Source organism: Micropterus dolomieu, linkage group LG23 (genome assembly GCF_021292245.1).
Source record: "Micropterus dolomieu isolate WLL.071019.BEF.003 ecotype Adirondacks linkage group LG23, ASM2129224v1, whole genome shotgun sequence".
Lineage (NCBI taxonomy): Eukaryota > Metazoa > Chordata > Actinopteri > Centrarchiformes > Centrarchidae > Micropterus > Micropterus dolomieu.
This window is the reverse complement of record NC_060172.1, coordinates 29699391-29726450: the sequence shown is the minus strand read 5'-3', so window position 1 is coordinate 29726450 and position 27060 is coordinate 29699391. Positions and strand designations below refer to the sequence as shown.

Sequence of the window (27060 nt, the reverse complement as noted above, 5' to 3'; positions counted from 1 at the left end):
AAAACTCCCTCTGCTGCAGAGCCTCAAACTGTGACCCTGGTTGCAGTCCGAGGGTGGTGAAGGTCGGAGAGGGGTGGGGTGGGGTAGGGGAATCCTGACTGCATAATAACTTTTTTCCATCTGTTACAGCACGTCCCCGGTGTCTCGGGTTGGAATTGCTGTTGCTATTTCTGAAAGTAGGAAAATTGCTCTAAAAATGTATATTCTCCAACTGTTCTCGTGTTAGTGAGAGGCTGGGAGAGCATGCGTGGGCTGGAGCAGCAGCACTCTCCTTTCCTCATGTAAATCAGGCTTTCCTTACTTTAAAAAGGTTGTTTATAGTGGAACATGGCCCCTGTTCCACTGCCGCACAGACCCTAGTGCTTTACAATGTCCCTGTTGCCTGGAGTGGTTTCAGCTCAGTAACTAAAGCAAGGTACCTTCTGACCCGATCTGACTAGAAATACAAATATATTACACTCCAGAACAGCTTTTCGTAATTGCACACATTTGCAGAGATTGTCTATTGATAAATTATATTTCTGTAGTCCTCTATAACCTTTTTAGCTTTTATGTTTGCCCACTGTTTTGTATGTCACCAGTAGAATCAGGGAGAGTTAAAGCACTGAACTGGAATGAAAGTTAAACTTCATTTGGCTGTATTTACTCTGGTATGGGGTTTAATAGAGCAGAGCAACACTAGCCACCTTAAACAATCCGTGCACTTCCTCCCTTTTAGTTGAAGGAAGAAAGAAGGCTGATCTTTTATTTGGTTTTCCATATCACTGCATGATGCTGAGTTAATTTTCGGGAGTTCAAGAGGGCACAGGAAGGAACTGAAAAAGTCAAGTGACCGCTAAATTGGGTTTCAAGCCTCCTTTGTTTACATTGCAGTTTTCAATAGGTGACCTTAAGACTGTTTGGGTTTTTTTCTGATCAATTTGATATGAATAAAATGTGTTTTTTCCATTTTGCTGAGCACTGTGTGATGTTCCAGAACTCTGGAGACGTTCAGTGATAATGGGCCATCTGTCGGCATGTGTCTCAGCATTTCAGTAATGCATGTGGGGTGTGAAGAGTGCAGTGTTTATGTAAGGAGAGGTTTATTTTGGTGGTGAAGCTTCAAAACCCAATGTTGAATCTGAGCTTAATTTTGTCTCAGATTGCTAAATGCAAGCACGTACATTTCCCTTGGATTCCCTGAAAGACTTCTGAAACCCAAAAGAAATCCTCATCGGTCTATTTCAGCTCCTATTCAGTGTGAAAGTAGGAGCTGGGTATTGAAACCTCTTTCTGAATGCATGCTGATTGTGTGAAGTGTCTTTTTAAGCGTGCTTACTGAGAGGACTGCCATTGTTGCTCTCCAACCTCAACTCAGTCAGAAGAGAGATTTACCGTCCCAAATGATGTGGAATGATGAGCTATCGACCAGGCTCAGGCTGCCATGACGTACACTCCAGGAGCTCAATACTGTGCGGAGAATATACTCTTTTATCATTTGATAAGCCCCATCAGATCATGGAAAAGTAGATCCACTTTATATGTATCTATCTCTCTCTGCTGCTTTTGTTGTGCAGTAACTTTATTTTTTATTCTATGTTGCTTATTTTGACGGCAAACATAGAGCAACTGCCATCTCTGACACCTTTGCATAATCCCTATTCAGCTATTCATCATACCATATCTGGCTATAGAGAAAAAATAAAATAACATTGAGTGATTGCAGATTATATTTGTTGTCTCTGTGGAGATGTTTTTGGAACCAGACTCTTAATTTCAACTAAGTAAAATTTTTTTATAGTAGCTTATTATGTACAGTATGATAGTTTGATTTCACATCATGCAGCCTTTTTGTGGCATGACTTAAAATCGGCTGCAATCAATATTTTTATGTTAACAATGGATCCCATGACTTTTAGCTGAATGATTTCATAGTGATGAACCTACAGAGAATTATCATATTACTCTTCAGTTCCCCACAGCTCTGTGCATTTTTATGGCGACTTTTAGGGAATGGTTTTGCTTTTCCAGCCTCCAATTTTTCTGTTTTTATTTTGTCTTACCGCTTTTTTTTGTTGTCGGCCACAGCAGACAGCTGTTCTCAGAAAAAAAAACCTCTGAACTACTGTATAGAAATACTGTATGCTGCCCCGCACCAAAAGTTATCGTCTAACAAGTGAACATAGTGGAGGATTCAGCAGCTGAAGAGCAGAATATTTCTTTCAGGAGCAGGTGGAGACCAAAAACAGAGCTAAATAGAGAATGAATAAGAGTGACCTTGTTTTATCTGGATTTAGCTGAAGGAAATTGAGTAACTCTTTTGTCTCTCTTAGTAGTGCTGTTTCTGTGCTATGTTGGTGCCGAAAGCTGGATTAAAATGTATTTAAAATATTGTCCTTTTTAATTACCTAATTTTTGAATGGTAGTTTGAAAATAGGTCTGTAGTTATTTGGTTGGGTTGGGTCAAGGGCAGGTTTTAATTTTTTAGGTTTTAGGTTGCTAACATTAGTTGTATGGCTTTCCACTACTTCACTAGCTAACGTGATTCATATTACTATCTTGTCTACCACCGGTAATATGTCAAAGTTGATTTACGCTGTAAGGAATGATAAAAAGCAAATGTGGAGCTATTTGTTTATAGTAGCCAGCTAATGTTAGCACAGATCTGCTGCTGCTTGCTTCGTTACGTTCAATTTAGATTTATTGTTGTTTTACCAGTACTTGGGTACACCGCTTCTCCACCGTCTGAGTCACTGTAACTTACAAGACCAACATAATATAACCTCAAGCTGATAAAAATATTAACATTGCAGTGGGAGTTTACCTGAGTTTCCAGCATGTTGTGTGAAGCTGTCTCCCTGTGAGTCTGTATGCGTGTTGGATTTTGCCCCCTCATGAGTTTGAGTGTGCGTACGTGTGCGTACGTGCACATATCTGGTTGCGATCTAAAAACCAGATCGCTGGTGGCTGCTGAAAACAACATGATGCTCCTTTTAATAGGTTAATGGGTCTCACTATTTTAGCCGTTGACTGTCTTGTCAATCAAACCACTCAAGCCTCATATTCTGGTACACACTCATCCAAAAAGACACTGCACCACAGAAAGAAGTAAAGCTCACAGGATCCTTATGTAAATGTTAATTTGTGTGTGATTTTTTTTTTCCTTCCCATCCAAGAGCTTTGGTGTACAGGATATAAACTGTGCTACAAAATACACTCCTGCAAAACTGTGCATAATAAGAATAGCAATAGCAGTCTTTTAAAATTAGCCCAGTTCATCCAGTGTATTCCCAATGATTTTATTTCCACAATGATCAAATTTCCTGCAGGATTAAATTTATTTTTATTGCCTGTCTCATTGTAGGCATCATCTTGCTGTAACTCAATAAATAAATGTATATAAAAACATATAAGTGTGTTGTCATTACTTTGCAAGAGAACTTGCAAACTAAAATGAAAAACACATTCTGCTGAGTGGATAGAGGAATGCATATTAGACGAATTAGAACTGCATCATTTAATTGGATTTGCTTTTAATGCCCACAGTCACTGTTTGGGGAAAAAAAACAATCACCAGCTTTTCGTGCTGGGAAATTTCTCGTGTTTTCATTGGGTGCTGTAGTATCTTGCTCTTGCAGTTTTCAGCCTCTAACTGTATTTGCTGCAGAGGGACAGACCTGGAGCCTCTGACCATTTCCCAGCCTTTCTCTGTGAGTGTTAGGGTTGTGAATAGAGCAGGCCATGAGTGGATCTCTCTTGATTTCAGACACACTTTGACATCAACAGCCAAGAGCATGTGATAGAGACTTACTGCAGTCTATAGACTATATACAGAGGTACTTGTACCTTAAGGAATACCGTACTTCTGCAGCTGCCAAGGGGTTCTTAAAAGAGTGTCGCTCAATTAAAATTAATTAGAAAAAAAGGATAAATGGATAGATAGATGAACACATTTGGAACGTGGTGGGTGGTGTCAGTGACAGTATTACTGCCAAAGGTAGCACAACTCACTGGAACTGAGCAGCAGCGCCTCTGTCCAAATACCATTTGAGTTTGCTTTTCTTTCTCCATATTTTATTGCAACAACATTCAAGCAGTTTCCCCCAAACACGTTTCAGAGTAAGCTATCCCTGCAAATGTGTATATAACTGAGCTCCCATGCGACTTGATGAGTTACAGTAGAATATGTCTGCTAATGTTATTGTGTGTTCATCTAGGTGTTGGCTCTGTTTGAGGAGGGAGAGGAGACAACCACCGCCTTTGTTGAGCCTATCGTTATTCTTCTTATCCTCATCGCCAACGCTGTCATCGGGGTCTGGCAGGTGAGATACACTCTTCACCGGTGTCTCTGTGTAAAGTGTACATACAGTACACACCAGTAACATTTCTTTCCACAAGGTGTCCACACTGGTACAAAGGTTAACAATAGCTAAGAAAACCGTAAAGTCAGAAAATATTATCCTGTCCACCAGCTGTTACGAGATCCATTCACCTTTATTATCTTTTAAGCCATGTGCTCTATTCAACTTGACACCAGGTGCCAACATCTGTACGTTCGAATAGCACTTTGCGATGAGATGAGGCTTCGACACTGTCACATTTGTGCTGAAGAAGAAGCAGACTTTTTTGCGTCAACTTATGTTCACTTGAACTCTTCAGTGTTACCAACATTTCTGTATACATTGGTGGTTAAAAATATAATCCTTGCAAATTTTGCCATGATGCCCTAACACAGAATAACGTGTTAACGCAAGAGATGTAACTACATTTATTGTAAACATCAATTTACCAAGAAATTAAGAAAGTTGTCCTTGGACTGACTTTCTCTTTTCCACTTCTCTCTACATAGGAGAGGAATGCTGAGAATGCCATTGAGGCTCTGAAAGAGTATGAACCAGAGATGGGGAAGGTGTACCGCATGAACCGCAAGGCTGTCCAGAGGATCAAAGCCAGAGACATCGTCCCAGGAGACATAGTGGAGGTGGCAGGTAAGCTGCGGCTGCACCCAGCGAAACCCTTACTGTCACTGCTGAGATTAATTTATGCTTTGTCTACCTCCAGAGGACTCTCACTGTTGTCATCTAGCTGTATTCTACCGTCGCTACCGACATGCGCAGAAACTCAGCCTCTGCCCACCCATTCATGAGTCTGGAAACACTATTGGAATATCTCAAACTAGATTACATAAGAGTCTTTTCTCTGGATGTGCAGGTGCCAGGGCTGCTACCCAGTTGTGTCTTGTTTGTGTGTGTGTGTGTGTGTGTGTGTGAGGTTCTGTGTAAGTGGCTGTGGTCACCCCTTGAATTTAAGGCCCAGTTTAATTTTCCGCAGCTTTCCCCGCCGTTTCCCTTTTGCTTTCCATGCTCTCAGTCTCACCACCTGGACGCTGCTGGATGTTTGTCAGCTCCTCACTCACACTCCCCCACGTTACATGCACATACACACAATTCCCCTCCTGTAAACTCGCCCATGTGTGGGCAGCCTCGTCTAAAAATAGTCCTGTTGTCACTCCGGTTCCAGAACATCTGTGTATGCCAGAGTTAATGTGCGAGCGCACAAGGAGATCACTTCACCGTCAACATGGCTGGTTTTGTGAGTGTAATCCTCGGCTGGTGATTCTGCCCAGACGGTTCGTAGTGATGTGCGGGAAAGGAGGGAGAGCTCGGGGTGTGTGTGAGAGATCACAGCATTCATTCATAATCACAGCACGGACAAGCAAGGAAAGGGATTATACATGCTGCGTTGGTTACAGTGAAGCCTCGGTGCTATTCAATTTCAAAAATGAAACCACTGAGGGCTTCTTACACCGGCTCCCCTCAAATTTATTAAATTGTTTCCCCTTTTAGTTTGCATTACTTTCATGGGAAAATGAGGTGTGTGTGTGTGTGTGTGTGTGTGTGAGAGAGAGAGAGAGAGAGAGAGACTTCCTTGGAATTTGGGCTTGTTATAGCCAGTGTCCCCACCCACCATCACTGTCAACACCAACAGCGTCACCATGGCAATGCTCCATGCACCGTTTGGCTCATCTCTGTGACATTGTGACAAAGTTCACAAGGGGTTGAGGTTTTAACGACACCTGTGATGACAGTGTGGAGCAGAGGCTGATACGACTTAAAATGAACCATCTGCTGCGAGGGATTTCACATTATTGCTGGCTGTCAGCAGCTGCTGCTGGATCCATGTTGGTTCTTCCATTGTGGGGAAAGATGAGCATTGTCCCTGACAAATTAACTGGTAAAATACAAGCTTAGAAAATTCACCTTAAACTGTAGTTCAGACATAATGGGGAGTAAATCCACCTAAGCTCCGTTTATTCATCTTTTATTTGTAGAGTAGGTTTATGATGATGGAGAAAAGGCATTTTAACCATTACATTAGTCTCTGTTATTGTAGATATTGTGCATTCTCTTTTTTTGTGTTCTTCATCATTGTCCGTAAGCACAGTACATGGCATAGAAGGTGAGGATATTTTCTTTTGCAGCCAGTAGTGGTGGCGTGATCAAGATGTGTGTAAAACTCTCTGTTGAGGATGAGGCACTAGTTGAAGGTGGAATCCAGCTTGTTTTAAATACAGAATGCATTTTCTGTCAAAGTTTACTTTAAGAAGAGATATGATAGTGGTGTTACGCAACCCTGCTGCATTTTTGTAAAATATACACACTCATATATTAAGCTTTTCATTCTGTCGGACATAATGTTGTTGCTAAGCAGTTTTAAACAGCGGTAAACAACTGGGGTAGGTTCTGCACCACACTCTCTTCTCACTTAGAAAATGTGTGTCAGAGATCTTCAAGCACACCCTTCTGACTGAAACATGCAGGGATATGGTGACAACAAAAACAAACTAATGGGTTCTTTTCCCTGTTGATTTCCCAGACTTTCTGTACTTCATATTAGCCTGTGGTTGTTCTATGGGGTAAAATAAACTGTATGGAGGTATCGGAAATGACACTGCTCCTCAAAGTCCTGTTTGAAGAGAGAAAAGAACGTAATTATATTTACTCAAGTTTCCACTGCTGCTGCCCGCCTGCCTTCTTGTAGGTACTTTGTCGGCAATGCCAGCCACGGTTACGACACAGTTGTGATTTGCGCCTCCACTGGAACTTTCCTGGGTTTTGAGTGCCGCGGTCAGGTTGTCAGAAACTCCTAGAGGGTTTACACAGGACCTGAAGAGATGGAAACCTGCACCGAGCCATTCCCAATAACAAGTCACGGTTATCCTGCAGACCTCTTTGCCAGTATATTATGCAAGACATTCAGATTTTGTTTGGAGTCCAGTTTTACCAAATGGAAGGAGGGCTCCGGCTGGCCAGACCAGCTGACCACCTCCATTTGTTTTGATCAAATGTGCATGTGTGCTACGTTCCAGTTAATTCATGAATTCTGAGTTCCATGGCAATTTTTAAAATAATTTCCCTTGCTTATTAAAACTTAAAGCACTACGGATAATAGTCAGACAAGTTCCTCATCTTCGTGATATTTAAAAGAAAGCTTATCTGAACTCAATGTGGCTGTTATGATTTAAATTTCTCTTCCAGCTTAATGGAGTGTGTCTGTGGGAGGCCGTGGCAGAAAGTGGAGGTTCAATAGGGGAACAGGAGTCTGTGGGTAGGCGTTTGAAAAGCCTCTCTTTTCTGCCCTCGGCCAGTCCTGCTACAGTAGACCTGTAGCCCCCAGCCATCTCCCACACAAACACATAACACATTTCTCTCCCCCTCCGCCTCACCCACTCTTGTTCTCTCACAACCCATGGTTGTCGGATCAGGTTCAGTTTTCTTTATTTGTACCCGTAGGTAGATATGGTTTACAGTAGACAAGGCATCCATCTTGACACATATTTTACAAACAACACAGACAGTAGACAGTAATCAGTAGTATAATCAGTAGTATATCAGTAATCAGTAGTATATCAGTAGTTCAAAAGAGAAAAATAACAATAAAACAAATTACCACTAGAATAATGGACTACGACTTGTTCATCTGAGTTATGGCTGCTTATACAAAGCTATTTTTATACCACTTTGTTCTACACCTTGGGACTATGAACCTCTGTCCAGAAGGAAGAGCTGAAATTCAGTGTGGGAGTCATCATTTAAAATTGAGCTGATTATCCGCTGTAACTGTCTGGTGTACATGGATGCTGGGTTAAGCTACAACTCACCAATCGGCCTACCAAAGCATTTAACAATTTGATTCATATAGTTAGTGTACTTTAAAGATGAGTTTCCAAACCATGACCCCAAAGAAAAAGAACAAATTGATTGGATAAAAGCAGGATAGAATCAGGGTTATCATGGTTTTGTCGGTGTGGAAATCGGACAGTATGCTTACAAAAATGCTGGTTCCCTATTTTGCACATGGCTTCACAGTTTGCTTCAAAGTTCAGTTTTGAGTCAATATTTGCCTAACAATAATTGTAAGATTTCACAAATTCCACTGCCTGACCCTTAATGGATTTGACCATATCAAGAGGAAAAGTATAATTAATTGTTTTTAAAGCCTACCGGTTAAAATATGGGGTTGAACTGTGTTAAAAGCAGAGGAAAAATCAACAAATGGAAGTCAAGCATGAAACCTGTGTTTAAAAAGTAACTTTAACAAAGTTACTGCGGCATCTTCAACTCCTCTGTGCGGCCTAGACGCAAACTGCATGGGATCAAGGGCATGCTCAGTTTTCCTAAAGATTTCTGACCATGCCATTTTTGACCTTATAATTTGATGACGAAATGTTGAGATATATATGGACATAGAAGTACAGGCTCTTCAGCTGCACATATTATGGCATCTTTATCTCTCTCACCATCTCTGTCCTGTCAGGAAAGAGACTGTTAAAAATTTCCCTTAAGTCTCAGAACATTGAGCAAATGTCAAGAGGAGATGATGGAGCTCTGAGAGAAAAGGAGAAACATGGAGAAATGAACACTGTGGCATATCAGCGTGATAGCACTTTGAAAAGTTTTCACTGGGAAGACTCAAGAAGATGTCCAACCTTGTTCGCGTTGAAAAGCCACGGTAGATTCACAGGAAATCCTTGTTTTTGTTGCGATTAATGTTGAGAAGCCTTGATGGCTGAGGACTCTTGAGTTGGCATTAATGAGACGCTTATTACACAAAGTAATGATCAGGCCTTTGTGCCTGTCATGCTGGAAAGAAACGAGTGAAGAATATTATGTCTGGCTGGAGTGTTTGGAGCAATTCCCACTCTGCCCTGAGATCATTGTCACTGACTACATCAAACGATCCGTTTTTGACAAGCTAGCTCTGTTCTGCTATTGTGAAATTATTTCCATGAAATGTTCATTGTTGGGCTCTGACAAAGAGGAAGAATAACCATTTTGTTAATTGGCATTACAGATACTTGTAATGCTCTGGTTATGAAATACACGTTTAATATGCAGGCCTAATAAGTAGAGACTGTAAGACTGTAGTAAAGATGAAATGCATTTTGATGATTTAATGCAGGCTTCGTCTGTAGTTTATGTCTGATATATGGAAGGACGCCGTGTACTGGAGGAACAGAGAGACTGCAGAGAGAACAAAAGGGAGGGGGGAAAAAAATCGATCATTTTAAAACGGCAACGTGACTCCATCAAGGTTATATTGAACCGTTGTTTACCTGCGGCTGCAGCCTGAGCTTGGGTTGATGTTTCTTTGCTCAAGGATTTATTGTTTGAACACAGACATTCGATAGTGTGCTACTGAGCTACACTGTAATTTTTTACCCGTAGCTACACTGACACCCTACAGTTAGGCACAAGAATACTTTCCAAACACAAGCCAAACCTTCAGAGGGCAAACTTCTTAGTAGAACATCTTGTTCTCATTGCTGTCCTGTTTATGTATAGTCAGTCCGCCACTTTGGCCCAGACTGAAATATCGCAACACCTCTTGGATGGATTGCCATGGAAATTCATGGTCCTCAAAGTCCTTCTGACTTTTCCTGGAGCGCCACAAGTAGTTGTATTAATTGTTTTCGCTTACTCAGTGAAATACCTTGACAGCTTACTTGATGGATTGGCACAACATTTTGTACAGACATTCATGGTTCCTATTTGTTAGATACTTAGTTTATGACCTGCAAAACAAATAACATTATCACATCCTTAATTGTACTTTGAGTAGTGCTAATTAGAAAATGTTAGCATACCAAGAGGCTAAACTAGATGGTGAACACGGTGAACATTTTACCTGCTAAACATCAGTATGTTAGCACTGTCATTGCGAGCATTTTAGCATATAGTACAGATGTTAGCATTTAGCTCAAAGCAATGCTGTGCCCAAGTATAGCCTCACAGAGCTGCCAGCATGGCTGTAGACTCTTGCCTTCTTTAATATGTTTATATATTCAGTGTTTGGTAATCCCATGCTGTTGTTTTTGTTGTTTGTTTATTTTTGTTAGTTGGTGACAAGGTGCCTGCTGACATCAGAGTGACCTCTATAAAGTCCACCACCCTGCGAGTGGATCAGTCCATCCTCACAGGTATTTCTTATCTTTCACCAGGTTTCCTCATAATTCAGATAGAGTCTGCTCCCTTACACCTTTTTATTGCATGAACTTAGAAGACCTAAGGTTACAGGTAATTTTAGGCTCTGTTATGTTGTCTGTGATAGTACTTTTCTCCCCTTTAGGCTGTGAGTGTAACTTTGTTCAGCTCTGTTACTGTCAAAACGTCCCGATGTTGGTAGAATAATCACCTGTCACGCCTACAGACCTAATCCGGTACAAATGTCTCATACAATCTGTTTTCTTTAGGGGAGTCTGTATCCATCATCAAACACACTGACCCTGTTCCTGACCCCAGAGCTGTCAACCAAGATAAAAAGAACATGCTGTTTTCTGTAAGCAACTTGCATAAGTACATGAACATATATAATATGCTCAATTTGATGGAAGCCCTCTTCTCTGGGTCTGAAATGATTTTATAAGCGATTTGGTCAGAATATTGAATTTGACAGAGCTTTTATGCACTCCCCTGCACTCATTTCTCTCATCTTTTTTTTTTTTTTTTGCTCAGGGCACAAACATTGCTGCAGGCCGCGCCATAGGTGTTGTCGTTGCTACTGGCGTTGCCACAGAGATCGGAAAGATCCGTAATCAGATGGCATCTACAGAGCAAGAGAAAACGCCGCTGCAGCAGAAGCTAGACGAGTTCGGCCAGCAGCTCTCCAAGGTGATCTCCCTGATCTGCGTGGCTGTGTGGGTCATCAACATTGGCCACTTCGGAGACCCCGTCCACGGTGGCTCTTGGGTCAGGGGGGCTATCTATTACTTTAAGATCGCCGTGGCCCTGGCTGTAGCGGCCATCCCCGAGGGCCTGCCTGCTGTCATCACCACCTGCCTCGCCCTCGGCACGCGTCGCATGGCCAAGAAGAATGCCATCGTTCGCAGCCTGCCCTCAGTAGAGACCCTGGGCTGTACCTCTGTGATCTGCTCTGACAAGACGGGCACCCTCACCACCAACCAAATGTCTGTGTGCAGGGTAAGTGGCAATCAGGAAACAAAAAAATGTTTTTGTTTGAATGTGAGGATTTGACTGCTGGGGATACAGTTGATCTTATAGACCGACAAAGCTGAATTGGTTTAGAGGAGAAACTGAATCCTAAGTATTTAATTTCCACATTCTGTTATTTGCAACACTTCATATAAAGCTCCTCAAATTTTCCATTTAAAAAAAGTGTTAAGGAGGTGGATTCTACAAGGGTTTGCTGTTGATTAGCTATCGATGATTGATCCCAATCTCTTTTTTCATACAAGAGGGGCTTAACAATCCTAGTGGTGTTGTTTACCTCTATTTGGCAGGTTTGAGATGGCTACTGGTGGAGTAGTTCAGGTTGCGTAACCCAGCAGCACCCAGAGCGCTGCAGAATATCATCAGATCAACTCACACATACGCAGTGAAGGTGTCCAAAATGTCACATCACCCGAATAAACACAATAGTGTTCCATATCCTGAACTGTCTTGTAGGGTTCAGTTTATAAATGGTCAATGATTACATTAGACAACAAACGCTTTCTGTCTTAACAACAACTTCATGAGTAGCACATAACCCCACCCTTTCCTGTGCATGTGCGTGTGCGTGTTGCTGGCTAGCAATGTTTGCTTCAAGCAAAGAATAAATGCCAGCACTGCTGTTTGTCTTGGCTTCTGTTAAATGCTCTAGATCTGCACACACATCTAATCTCAGTTAACACCTATTGTCCTAACATCCTCCATCTCACCTCTCACCCCAGCTCATGACCTCAGAGGCAGTGGCCATTATGAGTAGGGCAGCAATGAAGCCATGTCCAGACTAGTGTCAGTGGACAGTCTCGGCAGCTTAGTCAGGGTTTCCAATTGAAAGTCTGGATGTCATGCATTAGTTCATTGATTATAGAAAGGTATCATTTTTTATTGTCATTCATTAATCACAAAGTATTAGATTGAGAAGGCACAAAAAATGACCACTGTGTGTGTGTGGGAGGGGGGGGGACCAGGAATTTATCTTTCGTAAATAGGTTTCTTGAAGTCTGCAGTAGAGGTCTTCATAGGTCTTCTTGGACCCCATCAGTAGAACCTGTTGTGCATAAATAAATGAATAAAAAAAACAAAGAGACCCAGTACGAATACACTCTGGGATAGTTAGACCCAATACAAAATGCAGTCGACCTCAACAGCTCCTAATACAGAGAGAACACCGGCAGCAGTTTGATATGCCATTAAATGAATGTCAAGTCTTATAAACTCTAAAAAATTTTTAAAAATGATTTATTAATTTTTGCTTCAAAGACAAATTTATAGAAATACATGAAATCCTCTTTTCCCCTCCTGTACCAACAATAAACATTCTGTAGCCAACTTGACAGAAGTGATAAAAGATAATCATTTTCTAACCCTTCAAATAGTCCCTAAAACATTTGTCTAAAAATGTCTGAGCTTTACTGGAAAACTGACACATGCTACTTCCTAAAGTGTGTGTGTGTGTGTGTGTGTGTGTGCGTTATGTAACTTTTGTTGAACCGTGTTCAATGTGGCCACACATGAGGGGATAATGGGTTACAAAGTCATCTAGTTGAGATATTTAATGACTGTAGTTAATGCAGAAGCTGAGTGTCCTGCAGTGTGTATGTTGTGCTTTGGCTGTGTTTGGCCATCACTTACTCCAGTCATGAAAAGCCAGGAGAAAATATGCTCTTTGTGTCTGCATATGCATTGTATTTTCTTGCTTTTTTAAAATGGAGTTTGCATCGGAGGGCTATGCATATCCTGTATGGCAGACACTCCCTCCCCTTGCTCCCCAAGATGACGTGGAGTGCTGTATGATAAATGCGTAGCAGCAGGGAGTTCCCTCTAGCAGGAGGGGCATGGAGGAGTGATCTCACCACAACCCTGAATGAAAAAAAAAAAGAGCAGGCAGGCTGACTCTGGTAAATATTGACCTTCTGCTTCCACCTATACTCCCTGGCCTGCTGTTCTCAGCTCTCTGGTGGAAGATAAGGGGGCACGTACACACTCAAATTCTCACAAAGAAAAATCAAACTTCCCCTTTATCAGTTTTTTTTTTTCTCTCATAGTGCTTCCTGGAGACAGAAATCTTTGTGGTCACATGGCTCGCTTCTTCTCATGTTTGTTGTGTGCTGCGACCTCTGTTTTATGTTTTTTAAAAGTCACGGTCGAATGCCCACATGAATGTTTGCCCAGGCTTATCCATCTGTGCTTTATTCTCGGACTGGTCTCCAGCCAGTGGCCCTGACAGCGCCATGTGTCTCCCTATGTCTGGGGGTATCCCCATATCCACAGGATTTCCAGGGATTCCCCTCAGTTTCCTGACACTGTACTTTCCTTTTCCCTTTGCACATGCACACATGAGGAGACATACACACATAAAAGGGGTTACTCACCATTCATCCCCACACAAGCACAGAGGAAGTGAGTAGAAGAGTACAAACTTGTGGTGATATCACTGAGTCACATGGATCACACTGTGCCTTGTTTCCTTGGAGACCACAGTGGATCAGATCGTGAGGGAAAACTGACCACAGAAGAAAGGACAATCTCATTTTATTCCTTAGGCCTTGCTCTGTGTGTGCTGTATGTGCTTTTGTGAACATTACTGGGTCCCTGAGTAGTCATTGTTGATTTGATACAGAATAGGGTGCCTGATGATCTGTTGTGTAATTAAGAATTAAGCAGAACGGTAGCTATTAAAAAGTTCTGCGTTCATGGATGAATTATTAAAATCATTATCTAGATTTTTTAAGTTCTTTTTATCACTCCAAATTGTGGCTGCAATTGAAATACTTTCACATTTTTTCAAAATTCTTTTTTATTTTTAAATTATTTAAGTGTCCACTGTGGACACCATGCAACAAAGGAGGAAATGCCACACCTGACAAAAGGGAATATTATGTTTGTATGTCATGTTATACCATGTATTTAAGCTCAATTATTGAAAATTAACAATAAAACACATATTTTAAGAACAAATAGAGCACAGTAGTATTTATAACTGTAGTTACATGTATCTAACTTCATATTGAATAATATCGGTTAAAACAGATCAACATCCAAATGTAACAGATTATATAGATCTAGTTAAAACTGATTTCCTTACAATACGTGAGTATTGTACTTCTTCTTATCATGTGAAAACCTGCAAAGCAGTCAAAAGTTGCCATTTAATGCTGTAATATGCACTTTTGCATGGTTATTTATGGTTATATATTTGTTAAATGTCAGTTTTATGTGGACAGTTGGTTTTTGGTGTATAAATAATAAATTTTACTCTAAATTTTAGTTTATAAAACATAAACATTTTAATCATACTGGCAGGAATTGCATTTAGGCCCATCCCAGTTTCAGTTTAGTAACTTAATACATATCTGGTACTGTAGGAGAATGAAGAGAAAACAGTGAGGTTGATCTAAATGAGATAAACAGTAATACTGGGTTACATGCATGCATCATTTTCTGTGCCTAAGTAGGCAAATGGAATGGCGGACTCCATGAAAACTACTAAAAGGAATAAATTCTTTAGTAATTCTGTAAATTAAAAAATTACAGAATGAAAATCCTTGCGTCTAATATGGTGTAAGTAAAGACCTTTTTTACACAACTGTTATGCCCACAATTTGTCCTCAAAGCAGAATTTTCTGGATTCAAAACAACATATACAGGTGTACAGGTGAATGAAACTCATAAAACTACAACTTTTAATATGCCTGTTAATTCTAGTGCTGTTTAAAAGAATGAAAATGTCAACACTGTTGTCCAAAATTACAAATGCAAAATTGCATGTTCTCACATAAGCTATAATCTCACAGAGGCTATAATCATCATTCAGTAAGCCAGTTATTTATAACTGACTTTCATCATGTCCAGGCTAGACTACATCATTGGACTAAATGTAGTTACCCTGTTGCCGTAGAGAGTTGTTAAAGAATAATTACTCCATTAAAAGGCTAAACGTACCTTTAAGGCTCATGTTCTAAAGGGACAACAGTTACCTCTCATCTGAAGTCTGCCATCGATTTTGTGTTCCGTTTTTAAATTGGTGGTTGCTGGTAAGTCGTAGCACACACATACACACACAATCACTGACAGAAGAATCAAGACGAGTTTAACCAAATGGCCGCTTCATTAATTCTTCAATCAGTCAGATTTAATGGAGTCTCAAACAGAGTGAAGCTTGGTTGTGGGGGTGTTTTCACTGTGCGTATGTCTGTTTGCTGAACTTAGGTGTCAAGTTATTAAAAAAGTTGAATATTAATAAAGGAATAGGGGTCAAGGGCAGTCTTTTAGCATATTGTAAATTTGTTTGTCATTCAGGTAAGGAGTTTAGATGCACAGAGAGGTCTTGGACTGTGAATAGTGTTGTATATCATTCATATAAACCACCAGCAACAACACTTCCTCCTTGTTTTTATCAGTATATTAGTATTACCAGTGCATCGTGAAGCGCCCTTCCTGGGGGGATTTCATGAAAAAAATTTGCCAACAATGCAAATTCTTGGACAGCTCTAGGACTATTTCTCCTATCTGTAACTTATGCTTTGCTTTCAAGCAGTTGACTGGAGCATGTATGGCAGTGTGAGTGACTGATGAAGCTTTACATCAAGACGTGTGCATTTCTTGACTCCACCTCTCTTGTGATTCTTTTTTTAGCTTGCAGAGTAGTTCCTGTTTATAGCCACCATTTGATTTTCAAACTGTTTTACAACCTTTTATTTATCTGGAGCAAGTTAATATGTGTAAGGCAAGAATAGTTGGTGTTTAGTCAGCAGCATCCTGCTCCTTTGTATTTGCACAAGGTGCAGCCGTGACTGTAGTATGTTTTGACACCATGGGGCTGTGTGTGAATGGGAAGATACCGAATTTGACTGCTCAGGACATATACGAACATCACCACTACATCTCTCAGCATCACTATCGCTACATGCTGGCATATTGTGACAACAAAGGTGTTATGTTACCTCTGTGGGCACATGGAACTCAAGGACATGCAGGCACCTCAGAGCAGCCCATTAAAACCAGTTTTCATAAAATGAAACACTGGATGATTAACCTGTTAAATCAAAATTTTGAGATTGTAATCCAATATTTTACTATATAAATTACAGATATGTTTACATGTATAATGGAAGAGTTGAACTTGATGATGACAACCAAGAGAAACCATATTTGTGTGGATCTGAAAAAAGTTTCCCCAAACAACATGCTTTAATTGTGAATCCACTGGAGGGTACAGAATCAAGGGAAAGTTAGCTTTAAAATAAATATTTACTGTGGTTATTACTGTCACTATCTACTCTGCAGTTTTGCCCAAATAACTAACTATACTGCCTCTGTTTGTGTTTGCCATTTTTCCTCCCCAGATGTTTGTTGCAGACAAGGTGGAAGATTCAACCTGCACCCTTCATGAGTTCTCTATAACTGGTTCTACATATGCCCCAGAGGGACAAATGTGAGTGTCACAGTTGAAAGATGTAATACTCTTATTGGGGAAAGTCTGACCACTATGATACCTTTTTATTATATGAAATATGTACTCACACTAAACTCAAAAAATAACTCAGAGTTATACTACCACCCTCTTTCCCTCGTCCTGGCTTTGATGAAATTCAGAATTTTCAAAACAAGATGCATTATAAATAGATGTAGTCAAGCAAACTGTGATGTGGTCTGTGGTCCAAGATGTGTTACATCAGTGCTAATGATTCCCAAAAAATGTTTTTAGCTGTGCTTTCTGTGTTGCTATGGCAATTTCTGCGATAACCAGGGAAATAGTTAGTAATCTTGGATGCATCAGTTGCTTTTTGTTGTGTGTGATTATGACTAGAACAATCATGTGAAATCATAACACTACTAAGCTTCAGCCGCACTGTATTCCGATTGCATCACACACCCTCTTACAACAGTGCTGAAGTGTGGCGTGAACTTGGGTAGATAAACTGAACAAAGGGTCAGATTTTTAGTTGTTTGCTCATTTTGATCTCTGCCATATCCGAATGTTTTAGCAATATAGGTAGGTGGCTAGTCATTAGGTAGGAGCAGGATTCTACAGTCCATTGTGTATGCGTGTTGTTTATTTTGCTGTTTGGTGAGTACAGCACTCTGTACGAACCTGTCTATTTCATAACAGCAGAGTGTGGGTTATTGTGTGGGAGCTTCGCTAGCAACGGTTGCAGTCTCTACTGGGAAGGGATCCATGGTTGTCATGCCATCAGCACAGCTCGTTGGGAACACACGCACACGCACAGATACACATACACAAATACACTGTTTACTACTGTACAACCATTGTTTCAGTCAACTTTGGAATGCTAAACAACTGAATATCTTCCCCACTCATACATATTGATGGGGTTACTGTGTCTAAGGTGTAGCGAACTGTGAAGTGTTTTTTCCCTTGTGTTTTGTTTTGTGAGTGACTGTGTGTTTTCCTTCCAGACTGAAAGGAGACAGGCCCGTCCAGTGTGGAGACTATGATGGACTTTTGGAGTTGGCCACTGTGTGCTCTATGTGCAATGACTCTTCATTAGACTACAATGAGGTCATTACACACACACACACACACACACACACACACACACACACACACACACACAGATAATTGTATAGTTACAGTTTGAATTAGAATTTCCTCCTCTATAGCTGACATCATTTTTAAAAACCATAATTTCTATGCAAAATAAACCCATCTGTAACACATACAGCATTGTGTGTGTTTCTTTGCAAATCTCCTCATGCATTTAAAGTATGTATATACGCACTGCAATGTCTCCATAAACGGAAGAACAGGAACACACACACAAACACACACACTGCAGAAAGTCCTCTCATCTTCAGCGGAGCTAATTTTACTCTGATGTATGATCTTTTTCTCTGGTTTGGTTTGCTTTTCTCACCTCTTTGTCATCACCATGGTATCATGGTGACCATGCTGAGGCCAGGGAAAAGGCACCTCTCGACTCCCATGTATCCATCCAGACTAACTGTTTCTGTTCTCGTAAGTGGTCGTTTTGCCACCACTTTTGTGCGTTTTTGAATAAAGACACTGAATATGAGATCAAGTGTGCTAAGCTAAGCCATGAGAGAGGAGGTGGGGGGCAGAGGAGGTGAGTGCTGGAGAGGAGCTAGGTGTTTTATTGCCGTCTATGCCCAGTCACACTAACAAATGATGCTTCATCTCACCTACTCCACATCTGAGCTGGCAAGGGCACACACTTTGCACGTATGACTCAACATTTGCGGAGGCGGAGGTGAAGAACTTACTTATTTGTTGTGGAGTCATTCTTGTGTCATTTTGAAGAGGGTCGTTCACATTTAACAATGGAGACGGTGTATGACGGTGTATTCTCCTTAGGTCGAATGTGTCAAATGTGTCATTATAAAGGGGCTTGCTGTCATTCCGCATCCATAAAACACTTTCTAATTCCAAAAACAGTTCAGAAGTATGTTTTGATCTATTTCTGTCCTCTTGTAGGCCAAAGGGGTTTATGAGAAGGTGGGTGAAGCCACCGAGACGGCTCTGACCACTTTGGTGGAGAAGATGAACGTCTTCAAGACGGACCTGTCTGGACTCAGCAAGGTGGAGCGTGCCGGTTCCTGCAACTCGGTAAGCAACATGTGGAGATGTGTGTGTGTGTGTGTGTGTGTGTGTGTGTGTGTGTGTGTGTGAGACCCTGCGGTGTGATGTTTGTCTATTTTAAAGGGGGGACTCCACCGACTTTACACATCAAAGTCTGTTCACAGGTCTTGAGGGAGTACTACTTCAAATGTGAAAAAGCTGTAAAAAGCCGTTTGTGTCTGCAGAGGGAGCTGCACAAAATCTGAAACTGCCTTTCACTTGACTCAAGAAGTGAGTTTACCAGACCTCTGTAGCCCGCTCCTTATCGCTGCTTGAGGCTGGCGGCTCGAGGCTACATCAGCTGTCACTAGCATAATACAACCAAATCTCCAACCAAGCTATTAATGGTTGAGTTGCATTGTGGGTAATATAGCCGCCAGGTTTTGACAAGGAAGAAGAACGCGTGGAATAAAAGAGGCGATATCTGTGGTTCTGCTCAATTGATTCTGATCCTTTCTTGTTTTTTGCTTTGTTTGTTTTTCCTTGTTTTTAAATGTCCGTTGTGAGTCCAACAATGTTATAGATTTGCAATGTGTTGCATACTATTTTAATGTCCAATCAATGCTATATGAGGTGCTTAAACCAAGCCTGTTGATGTATGGTCCTCATCTTTATTCATTTATTCATCTACAGTGAGCATATTGTTTGCTTTAACAAGTGGCATATCTGCTGGTAGGGTTTGCACTTCTTACTTTGCTCAGTATACCATACTGTACATTGCCAGGTTGTTGAGACGACATAATGACCTAGTATGCCCCATATTTGTACCAGATTATATTTTGTATTTAAGTGTTGTTTTATCCACAGTGACAGGAGAGTTTATAGCTCAGGGTTCAGTTTCTTACTCTAGCACAATTTAACAAAGCACAAGGTTGTTGATAGACACATGTGTTTGACTTCAGGGTGTTTAGGTCAGTTTTGTACAAAGCTAACTGCTGCTTATTCTAAATGAATTACTTCCTTTAAGAAGATGTCAGGTCAGTGTTGAAAGTGTTGAGCCTGACCTGTGCATGAGACCTGTATGTTTTGGTGTCTGAATGGCCAGTGGATCACTAAGCTGATGTTGGGGTTTCAGTGCTGAGGGGCCTGTTATCCAGTGCGTTGAAGTCAGTCACCTCTGGTTCCAAGCCTTTTCGCTACGCTGTAGATAAAGGTCATTAAAATCCCTGTTGGTCTCGCTTCCAGGAAGAACAAAGCTTGTCATCTCATCTGAGTCTCAGATGAGATGAACCTTGTAGTGACAGAAGTCAGAAGGGTAGAGAAGCAGAGGTCTGACTGAATGTTTTCTGGTTTTGATTCAAACCTCAGCACTTGCTTAATGGATAAATGCTTAACAAGAACATGCATCTCAGCTAATTTTTAAGTTTTCCAAATCTCTCGCTGGAGAACATGGCAAGAAAACAGAAGGAGGAGCTGGAGAATAATTTCCCAGCATACCATGCTGAGACAAACTCCCATTGCCTGTTTAATAAAGAGGGGAAGTCTGTCACATTGACAGATGTGTCAGTGTGTCAGGACATCCGTGTCAGGGTGTGTGTACATCACAGCTGTCTGGCGAGACAGAGAGCATGATCAATGTTAACCTTTCAGCCTTTCATGTGGACTGGATCAGAACACACTCTGAACTAGAGGGACACCTACTGGTAGAACAAGACTTGACAATAAATATACATGGTATGGAAGGAAGAGAGATGTTTCCCTTAAAAATAGGGATGTATACTTCCAGTTGCTGTTCACCTGTCAGTAGCTCTGTCACTGTCAGCTGTTCACAAACACAGCTACTTAGGTCAATTTCTTCTTATTAATATTACTACTCTTTTCTCCCTCTTTTTCATCCAACAGGTGATCAGGCAGTTGATGAAGAAGGAGTTCACTCTGGAGTTCTCTCGTGACCGGAAGTCCATGTCTGTCTACTGCACCCCTGTAAAGCCCGGTTCCCAGAGCAAGATGTTCATCAAGGCATGAATAACTACTAATACACACATAGATGTACTTTTCATCACTTCCATTTGTTGTCGTTTTTGATTGACATTCTTGTTTTGTCTCAATCACAGGGCGCTCCAGAGAGTGTGATTGAGCGGTGCCACTACCTGCGGGTGGGGACAGGCAAGGTGGCACTGACACCAGCCGTGCGTGACCAGCTGATGTCTAAGATCAGGGACTGGGGGACAGGCAGGGACACCCTGCGCTGCCTGGCGCTGGCCACTCATGACACCCCGCCACGCAAAGAGGACATGGACTTGGAGAATTCCCACAAGTTTGCACAGTATGAGGTACAGCAGAGGAGCGTGGTAACATCTGATGTTTAGCCTGGGAATCCTTGTTGTTCAAATAGGCTCTATTTAAATCTTTCGTCTAGGAATTATAGGCAATGGTGTTCATTAAAAGCCAAAAAATAAGGGGCTTAGCTGCCTGTTTCTTCGCTGTTTCCCAGTCTTGCCCATTGTCTACTTAACTTCATTTTTTACTGACAGATACAAGAGTATTTCCAATCAGCTCATCTAACTCTCAGCAAGAAATCAAATAAGCGTATTTCTCATAATGTTGAACTATTCCTTTAATGCCATCTTTGCTGCTGTCTGTCTTCTGTTGGACACATAGCAGTTGTTAAATCATAAATCTTTATTCACTTGAATCACAGAGCCTTTATCTTGGAGCAATAACTTTGTTGTGTAGAAAGTAATGTGTTGGGTGTGAGGTGAATTGCATTTATGTGAAACTGAAGTGAGATTTATCAGATATAGTTCCTGTGCAACCTAATCCTCTCTCTCTTTTGTTCTCTGTTTCCATTCAGTTGGGTCTCACGTTTGTTGGCTGTGTGGGCATGCTCGACCCACCCAGGAAGGAGGTGATCGGTTCAGTGAAACTGTGCAACGAGGCAGGTATACGTGTTATCATGATCACAGGAGACAACAAGGGCACAGCTGTGGCCATCTGCAGACGAATTGGCATCTTTGGCGAGGATGAGGACGTGACAGGAAAGGCCTACACGGGCCGTGAGTTCGATGATCTCCCGCCGGAGGCCCAGAGAGAAGCCGTAAAACGGGCGCGATGCTTCGCCCGCGTCGAGCCAGCTCACAAGTCCAAGATTGTTGGATATTTGCAGTCATTCGATGAGATTACTGCCATGGTGAGGAGAACAGATGATGCAACTTCCAACTTATTCTGTACACCCACCCCACCCCCTTCAACTGTTAGATTTTTCTCTGCTTCCTACAAATCTGCACATAGCACTTTTCCTCTGTCATGTATTTCTTTATGTCTGTTGCAAAGCAAAAAAAATCTTTTTCCCCTCATTCCATCAAATGTGTGTTATGTGAATGACTTGGGGAGAATGCATGAGAAGAGGCCAGTGAGGCGTGACATGTTTCAGATCTGAGGTTGCTCTCTCAGACACTGCTATCAAAAGCTGTCATCTCTGGCCCGCTCTGCTGCTTCCTATCTGAATCAGGTCTCAGAAGAAGGGTTGATCCGAAGGGAAGATGGGAGGGGGGGGGGGAGGGAGACAACAATATCACCATTTGCCTGTCAGACTAACTCCACCATTCGCCGCAGCCTAAAGCCGCTTTAGGCCCTGCCATGACAGATTAATATATCTCACTTGCTCAGCTTTAGATTAATCCTGTCTGGATCTGAAACGATAATTACACTTTGCATGATGAGATAGAGGCTCCTTTTCAATCATTGTAAGTTTGTTAGACCCATCTGTGTTCAAAGAATAATCTTCCCTAAAAGTGTAACATGGGCTCAGTATTTTGAGACTTAATAAGTTGAGACAAGAGCAGTGACCAAAAAAAGTCTATTTTGTTATTCTTTCATGTTTAATACACCACATTGGTTTGTGCATGCCAAAGAAGTTATTTGAACTTTTTTTTTTCTCTCCGTTTTCTTTCTTTCTTTTATTCAGCTTTCTGCCCCTGAAAATATTCCTCTGTTACTTGAAACTCGCTCTTAATACTGTTGCAGTGTCCTCAAAGTCTGCCTCTGTTTACAATTAATATTGCAGCCTTCTTATTGAAATGATGGGTCTTTTATGTGTTACATAAGTTAATGTTTGTTCACATTATTAGGAATTCATATACCATCTCGTGAGTCAGGTTATTTGATGCATTAATGACAGAAGTAATCTTTCCTTGTTGCAGACAGGAGATGGTGTGAATGATGCCCCGGCCCTGAAGAAAGCAGAGATTGGCATCGCCATGGGCTCCGGCACAGCAGTGGCCAAGTCAGCATCTGAGATGGTGCTGTCTGATGATAACTTCTCCACCATAGTGGCTGCCGTGGAGGAGGGCAGAGCCATCTACAACAACATGAAGCAGTTCATCAGATACCTCATCTCCTCTAATGTGGGAGAAGTAGTCTGGTGAGGAACGGAAACATACTCTGTCGCAGCCACCATGTGGGACTATCTTCGCCTTCAGTCTGATGTCCTCAACTGACGTTTGTGTCTTCTCACTGTCCAATCTCCAGCATCTTCCTGACAGCCATCCTGGGTCTCCCTGAGGCTTTAATTCCAGTCCAGCTGCTGTGGGTTAATCTGGTGACCGATGGCCTGCCTGCCACTGCCTTGGGCTTTAACCCCCCGGACCTGGACATCATGGACAAACCTCCCCGCAACCCTAAGGAGCCACTCATCTCTGGCTGGCTCTTCTTCAGATATCTGGCCATTGGAGGTAGTATTAGCTCTGACCTAAACTGTGAATCAAAGTGCGATCATGTATAGACTGGTTTCTAGTTTACAACTGAGATGCATGTACAGTAAGGGGGTTGAACAAAAGTTGCTACACTGTCATGGTAGCTTATGTGTGGAATTTTTAATTATTTGAATATTTAAAAAATAAAGAAACATACTCAAAACCAGGCACCCAAGGTTAAAAGCCCACTAGCCCCCCCCTCCTAATACAAGTAATGTTAGCATACCAAAAAAAGTTACATCAGCATGAAATTCCTGCTGTTTGCAAGCAATAAGTTAAGATGTCTCGAATTTTGAACATTAATGTTAGCATGTATGAATTTTTTGACATACAGTATGTGTCTGACTGCTTTTCCTTTAGGATATGTGGGTCTTGGAACAGTGGGTGCTGCCACATGGTGGTACCTTTTTGATGAAGAAGGCCCACAAGTGTCTTTCTATCAGCTGGTGAGTTGCAAAACATTGTTCTGTTCTGCTCAGTCTGTCTTCTTTATTTGCTGCAGCACCGTCCTGTCATCAGAATATTGGGAGTTTTCCATAATATCTTGAAATGCACCCCCTCCCAGTCTCCTTTACTTTCCCCGCTGTTGGGACACAGTAATGTTTGGTGATCCCAGCAGTGTACAGAAATAGAAAGGCAAGTAAGACCCATGTGGTTTGATTGCACTCTGGGTGGGAATGAGGCCAAGGTTCTGCAGCTGTTCCCTTATCACATCTGAGCTCCGCTAAAAACCAGGTCACAGAGGTCCTGGTGACATCCTGCTGACACACATACGCACACACACACACACACACTAACTCCTGCCTGTCTCTCTCTACAGAGACACTTCATGCAGTGTACTGAGGACAACCCCATGTTCGAGAACATAGACTGTGAGGTGTTTGAATCCCGCTACCCCACAACCATGGCCCTGTCTGTGCTGGTGACTATCGAAATGTTCAACGCACTGAACAGGTCAGTCCTCCTCTGTTGTGATGTTGGGGCAAACACTCCCTAAATGTCAAGAAGCTCAGATATTTAATAAAAACAATTGTGAAAGAATTACACAGTCATGTGAGGGAGAACAGCATAGTTCCCATGCCAGAAAAACAAATCCATCAAAAACATCAACTCTTTTCACTGCTGAAGGACTTAATGTTGCTGGTTATAATGGCCATATATTTTAGATTCTGCATTTGGTGAATGTGGCAAAGGAGTCAAGCTTAATAGCCACACATCTTATGAAATGGAATAATGCTTATTTGGGGAGGCAGAAAATAAAAGGAACAGTGGTATGAAGGGAAAACTCCCCGCGTTTTTGCCAGATTTGCTCATGGAGCAAGTCTGTCAGTAGCTCCCTATAGAAACAAATGCTAATGTCTCATTTAGGAAAGAATCTGAGAAAGGGAAGGTTAAAATAAAGAGTTGCCCGACTAAATAAAAATGTTATCCCAAGACGGTCAGTAAAACTGACTGAGGGGACACATGTTTACGTGGTTGCAAAGACATTCCAATAAAATGTTATTGCTTATTTCTTTAATTGTAATGTAGTTGTATGTAATTGTTAATTGTCTGTGAGCTTGCCACAGACTCTCTTTTGATCTTTGTAACATGATAATAACTTCCATCTAAGTCCCTAATGTCAAGCAGCTACATTGTTAACATGTCTTGATCTATTGAAACGTCCCCCGCCAGTTTGTCTGAGAACCAGTCCCTGGTCAGGATGCCTCCCTGGGTCAATGTTTGGCTGCTGGGAGCCATCATCCTCTCCCTCTCCCTCCACTTCTTAATCCTCCACGTTGAGCCTCTGCCGGTGAGTAATTATACTCATACACATGATGGTCCAAATGCATTACAATCTCTTTTAAAGGTAGATTCTTCTTGATTATGTTGACACGAGTGTTGTTTCTAACGGCAAAACATGCCTCGAGAGAAAAGTCCGGTGGCGCATGCAAATAGACAAAGCACAACCAAATGGTACAAACCATCACACAGTGGGGGGAAAAAGTTACTAAATTACAAAGTTTCATTGATCTATTATTAGAAGACTTCCTGACTTTTTGGTTTCCTCTGTCCTTCAGCTGATCTTCCAGGTGACCCCTCTGCGCTGGTGCCAGTGGATCATGGTCCTGAAGATTTCCATCCCGGTCATCCTCCTGGATGAGGCACTGAAATATGTGTCCAGGAATCATCTAGAAGGTATGTTGACACTTGCTCATCCACTTATTCAATGGATGAAATAGTCTGAAAAAGTTGGTAAAGTTTATTAAAATAAATGAATGGTCTTGTGGTGTTAAAAATCAGATTTTACTGACAAGTTTCCTCTGCTCTTTTTTTCTTTCTCATGCATTTCTAATTCAGCCTAAATTCTTTTTATCTCACCTTCTGTCACAAGGTACTCTATTTCCAACCTCTTCATGCCTTCTTCTTCTCTCTCCAATAGAAACTTGCAGCTTTAGACCGATGACACTTGTTATTTTGTCTTCTAAATTATGTGTTTTTTTTTGTATGCCGGCAGGTGATGAGGAGAAGAAATATCGGAGGAGATGGCAGCTGAACTAAGACCTCTCCCTCAACACACTCACACACTTAGACAAACACCTACCCTCTTCCCTTTATGAGCTAGGAACCTTTTCTCTCCCCTGTCCTCATTCCCCACTCCTGCATGTCCAACAAACCACCACTAGAAATGAGCAGGGCTTGCATGAGAGTGTGCAAGAAAGAGAGCATGCGAGCATGGCTTTGTACGAGTTTGTGTGTAAATGAGCATTGCGCGCGCGCGTGTGTGTGTGTGTGTGTGTGTGTGTGTGCGTGAAGAGGCAGATGCAGGCCTGTCCTTATAGTTGCAAGAGCGAGAAACAACTGCAGAAGAGAAAAAAATAAGAAGATAAAACTGCCCAGGGCTCTGCTTTTTAAAGATTTCTGCTCATTGGTTTTTTGACTGTACAGTACAAACATAGTGGTGCAATAACTGGATTTTGGGGAGAGAAGGAGAGCGAGGACAGGGGAACGGAGGTTGATAATATTGGGTGGGTGGGTGGGTGGGTGGGGAGCGGGGTTGAAATTAGCAGAGAGACCGAAAGAGAGACTGAGAAGCCTGCCGTGGAGGAGAGACCGGTGTGCACACTGGCAAAGGATGAGCATCAGCAAGAATGTGGAAGGTGGAAACAGGCGGCTCTCGAAGCGGCATGACCAGTGTCAAGAGCCATCGTACCTGTGTGTGTCCACGAAAACATTATCTCGAGGTATTGCCCAGGCTTCTGCCTCCTACACTACTGGCACTGAATTCCAGCCAGCTCTG

At 41.8% G+C, this 27060-nt stretch overlaps 1 protein-coding gene across 2 annotated transcripts in view; it reads left to right on the top strand.

Moving 5' to 3' along the window:
* The window catches only part of atp2a3 (ATPase sarcoplasmic/endoplasmic reticulum Ca2+ transporting 3), a 38744-nt gene extending 11973 nt beyond the window's left edge, over positions 1–26771 (top strand). Inside the window, exons 4-21 of one of the 2 annotated variants that reach the window (XM_046040187.1) lie at positions 4197–4301; positions 4829–4967; positions 10379–10459; positions 10733–10818; positions 10995–11459; positions 16832–16920; positions 17907–18009; positions 18943–19074; positions 20929–21045; positions 21141–21359; positions 21881–22216; positions 23229–23449; positions 23557–23759; positions 24141–24226; positions 24601–24734; positions 25455–25572; positions 25841–25958; positions 26278–26771. In XM_046040187.1, the coding sequence (XP_045896143.1) occupies positions 4197–4301; positions 4829–4967; positions 10379–10459; positions 10733–10818; positions 10995–11459; positions 16832–16920; positions 17907–18009; positions 18943–19074; positions 20929–21045; positions 21141–21359; positions 21881–22216; positions 23229–23449; positions 23557–23759; positions 24141–24226; positions 24601–24734; positions 25455–25572; positions 25841–25958; positions 26278–26321 (2796 nt within the window). In that variant the 3' untranslated portion in view covers positions 26322–26771. Of the gene's footprint in view, positions 1–4196; positions 4302–4828; positions 4968–6159; positions 6214–10378; positions 10460–10732; positions 10819–10994; positions 11460–16831; positions 16921–17906; positions 18010–18942; positions 19075–20928; positions 21046–21140; positions 21360–21880; positions 22217–23228; positions 23450–23556; positions 23760–24140; positions 24227–24600; positions 24735–25454; positions 25573–25840; positions 25959–26277 lie in introns of those variants that run through there. The other variant, XM_046040189.1, reaches the window with a different exon arrangement.
* Positions 26772–27060: the final 289 nt, after the last annotated feature.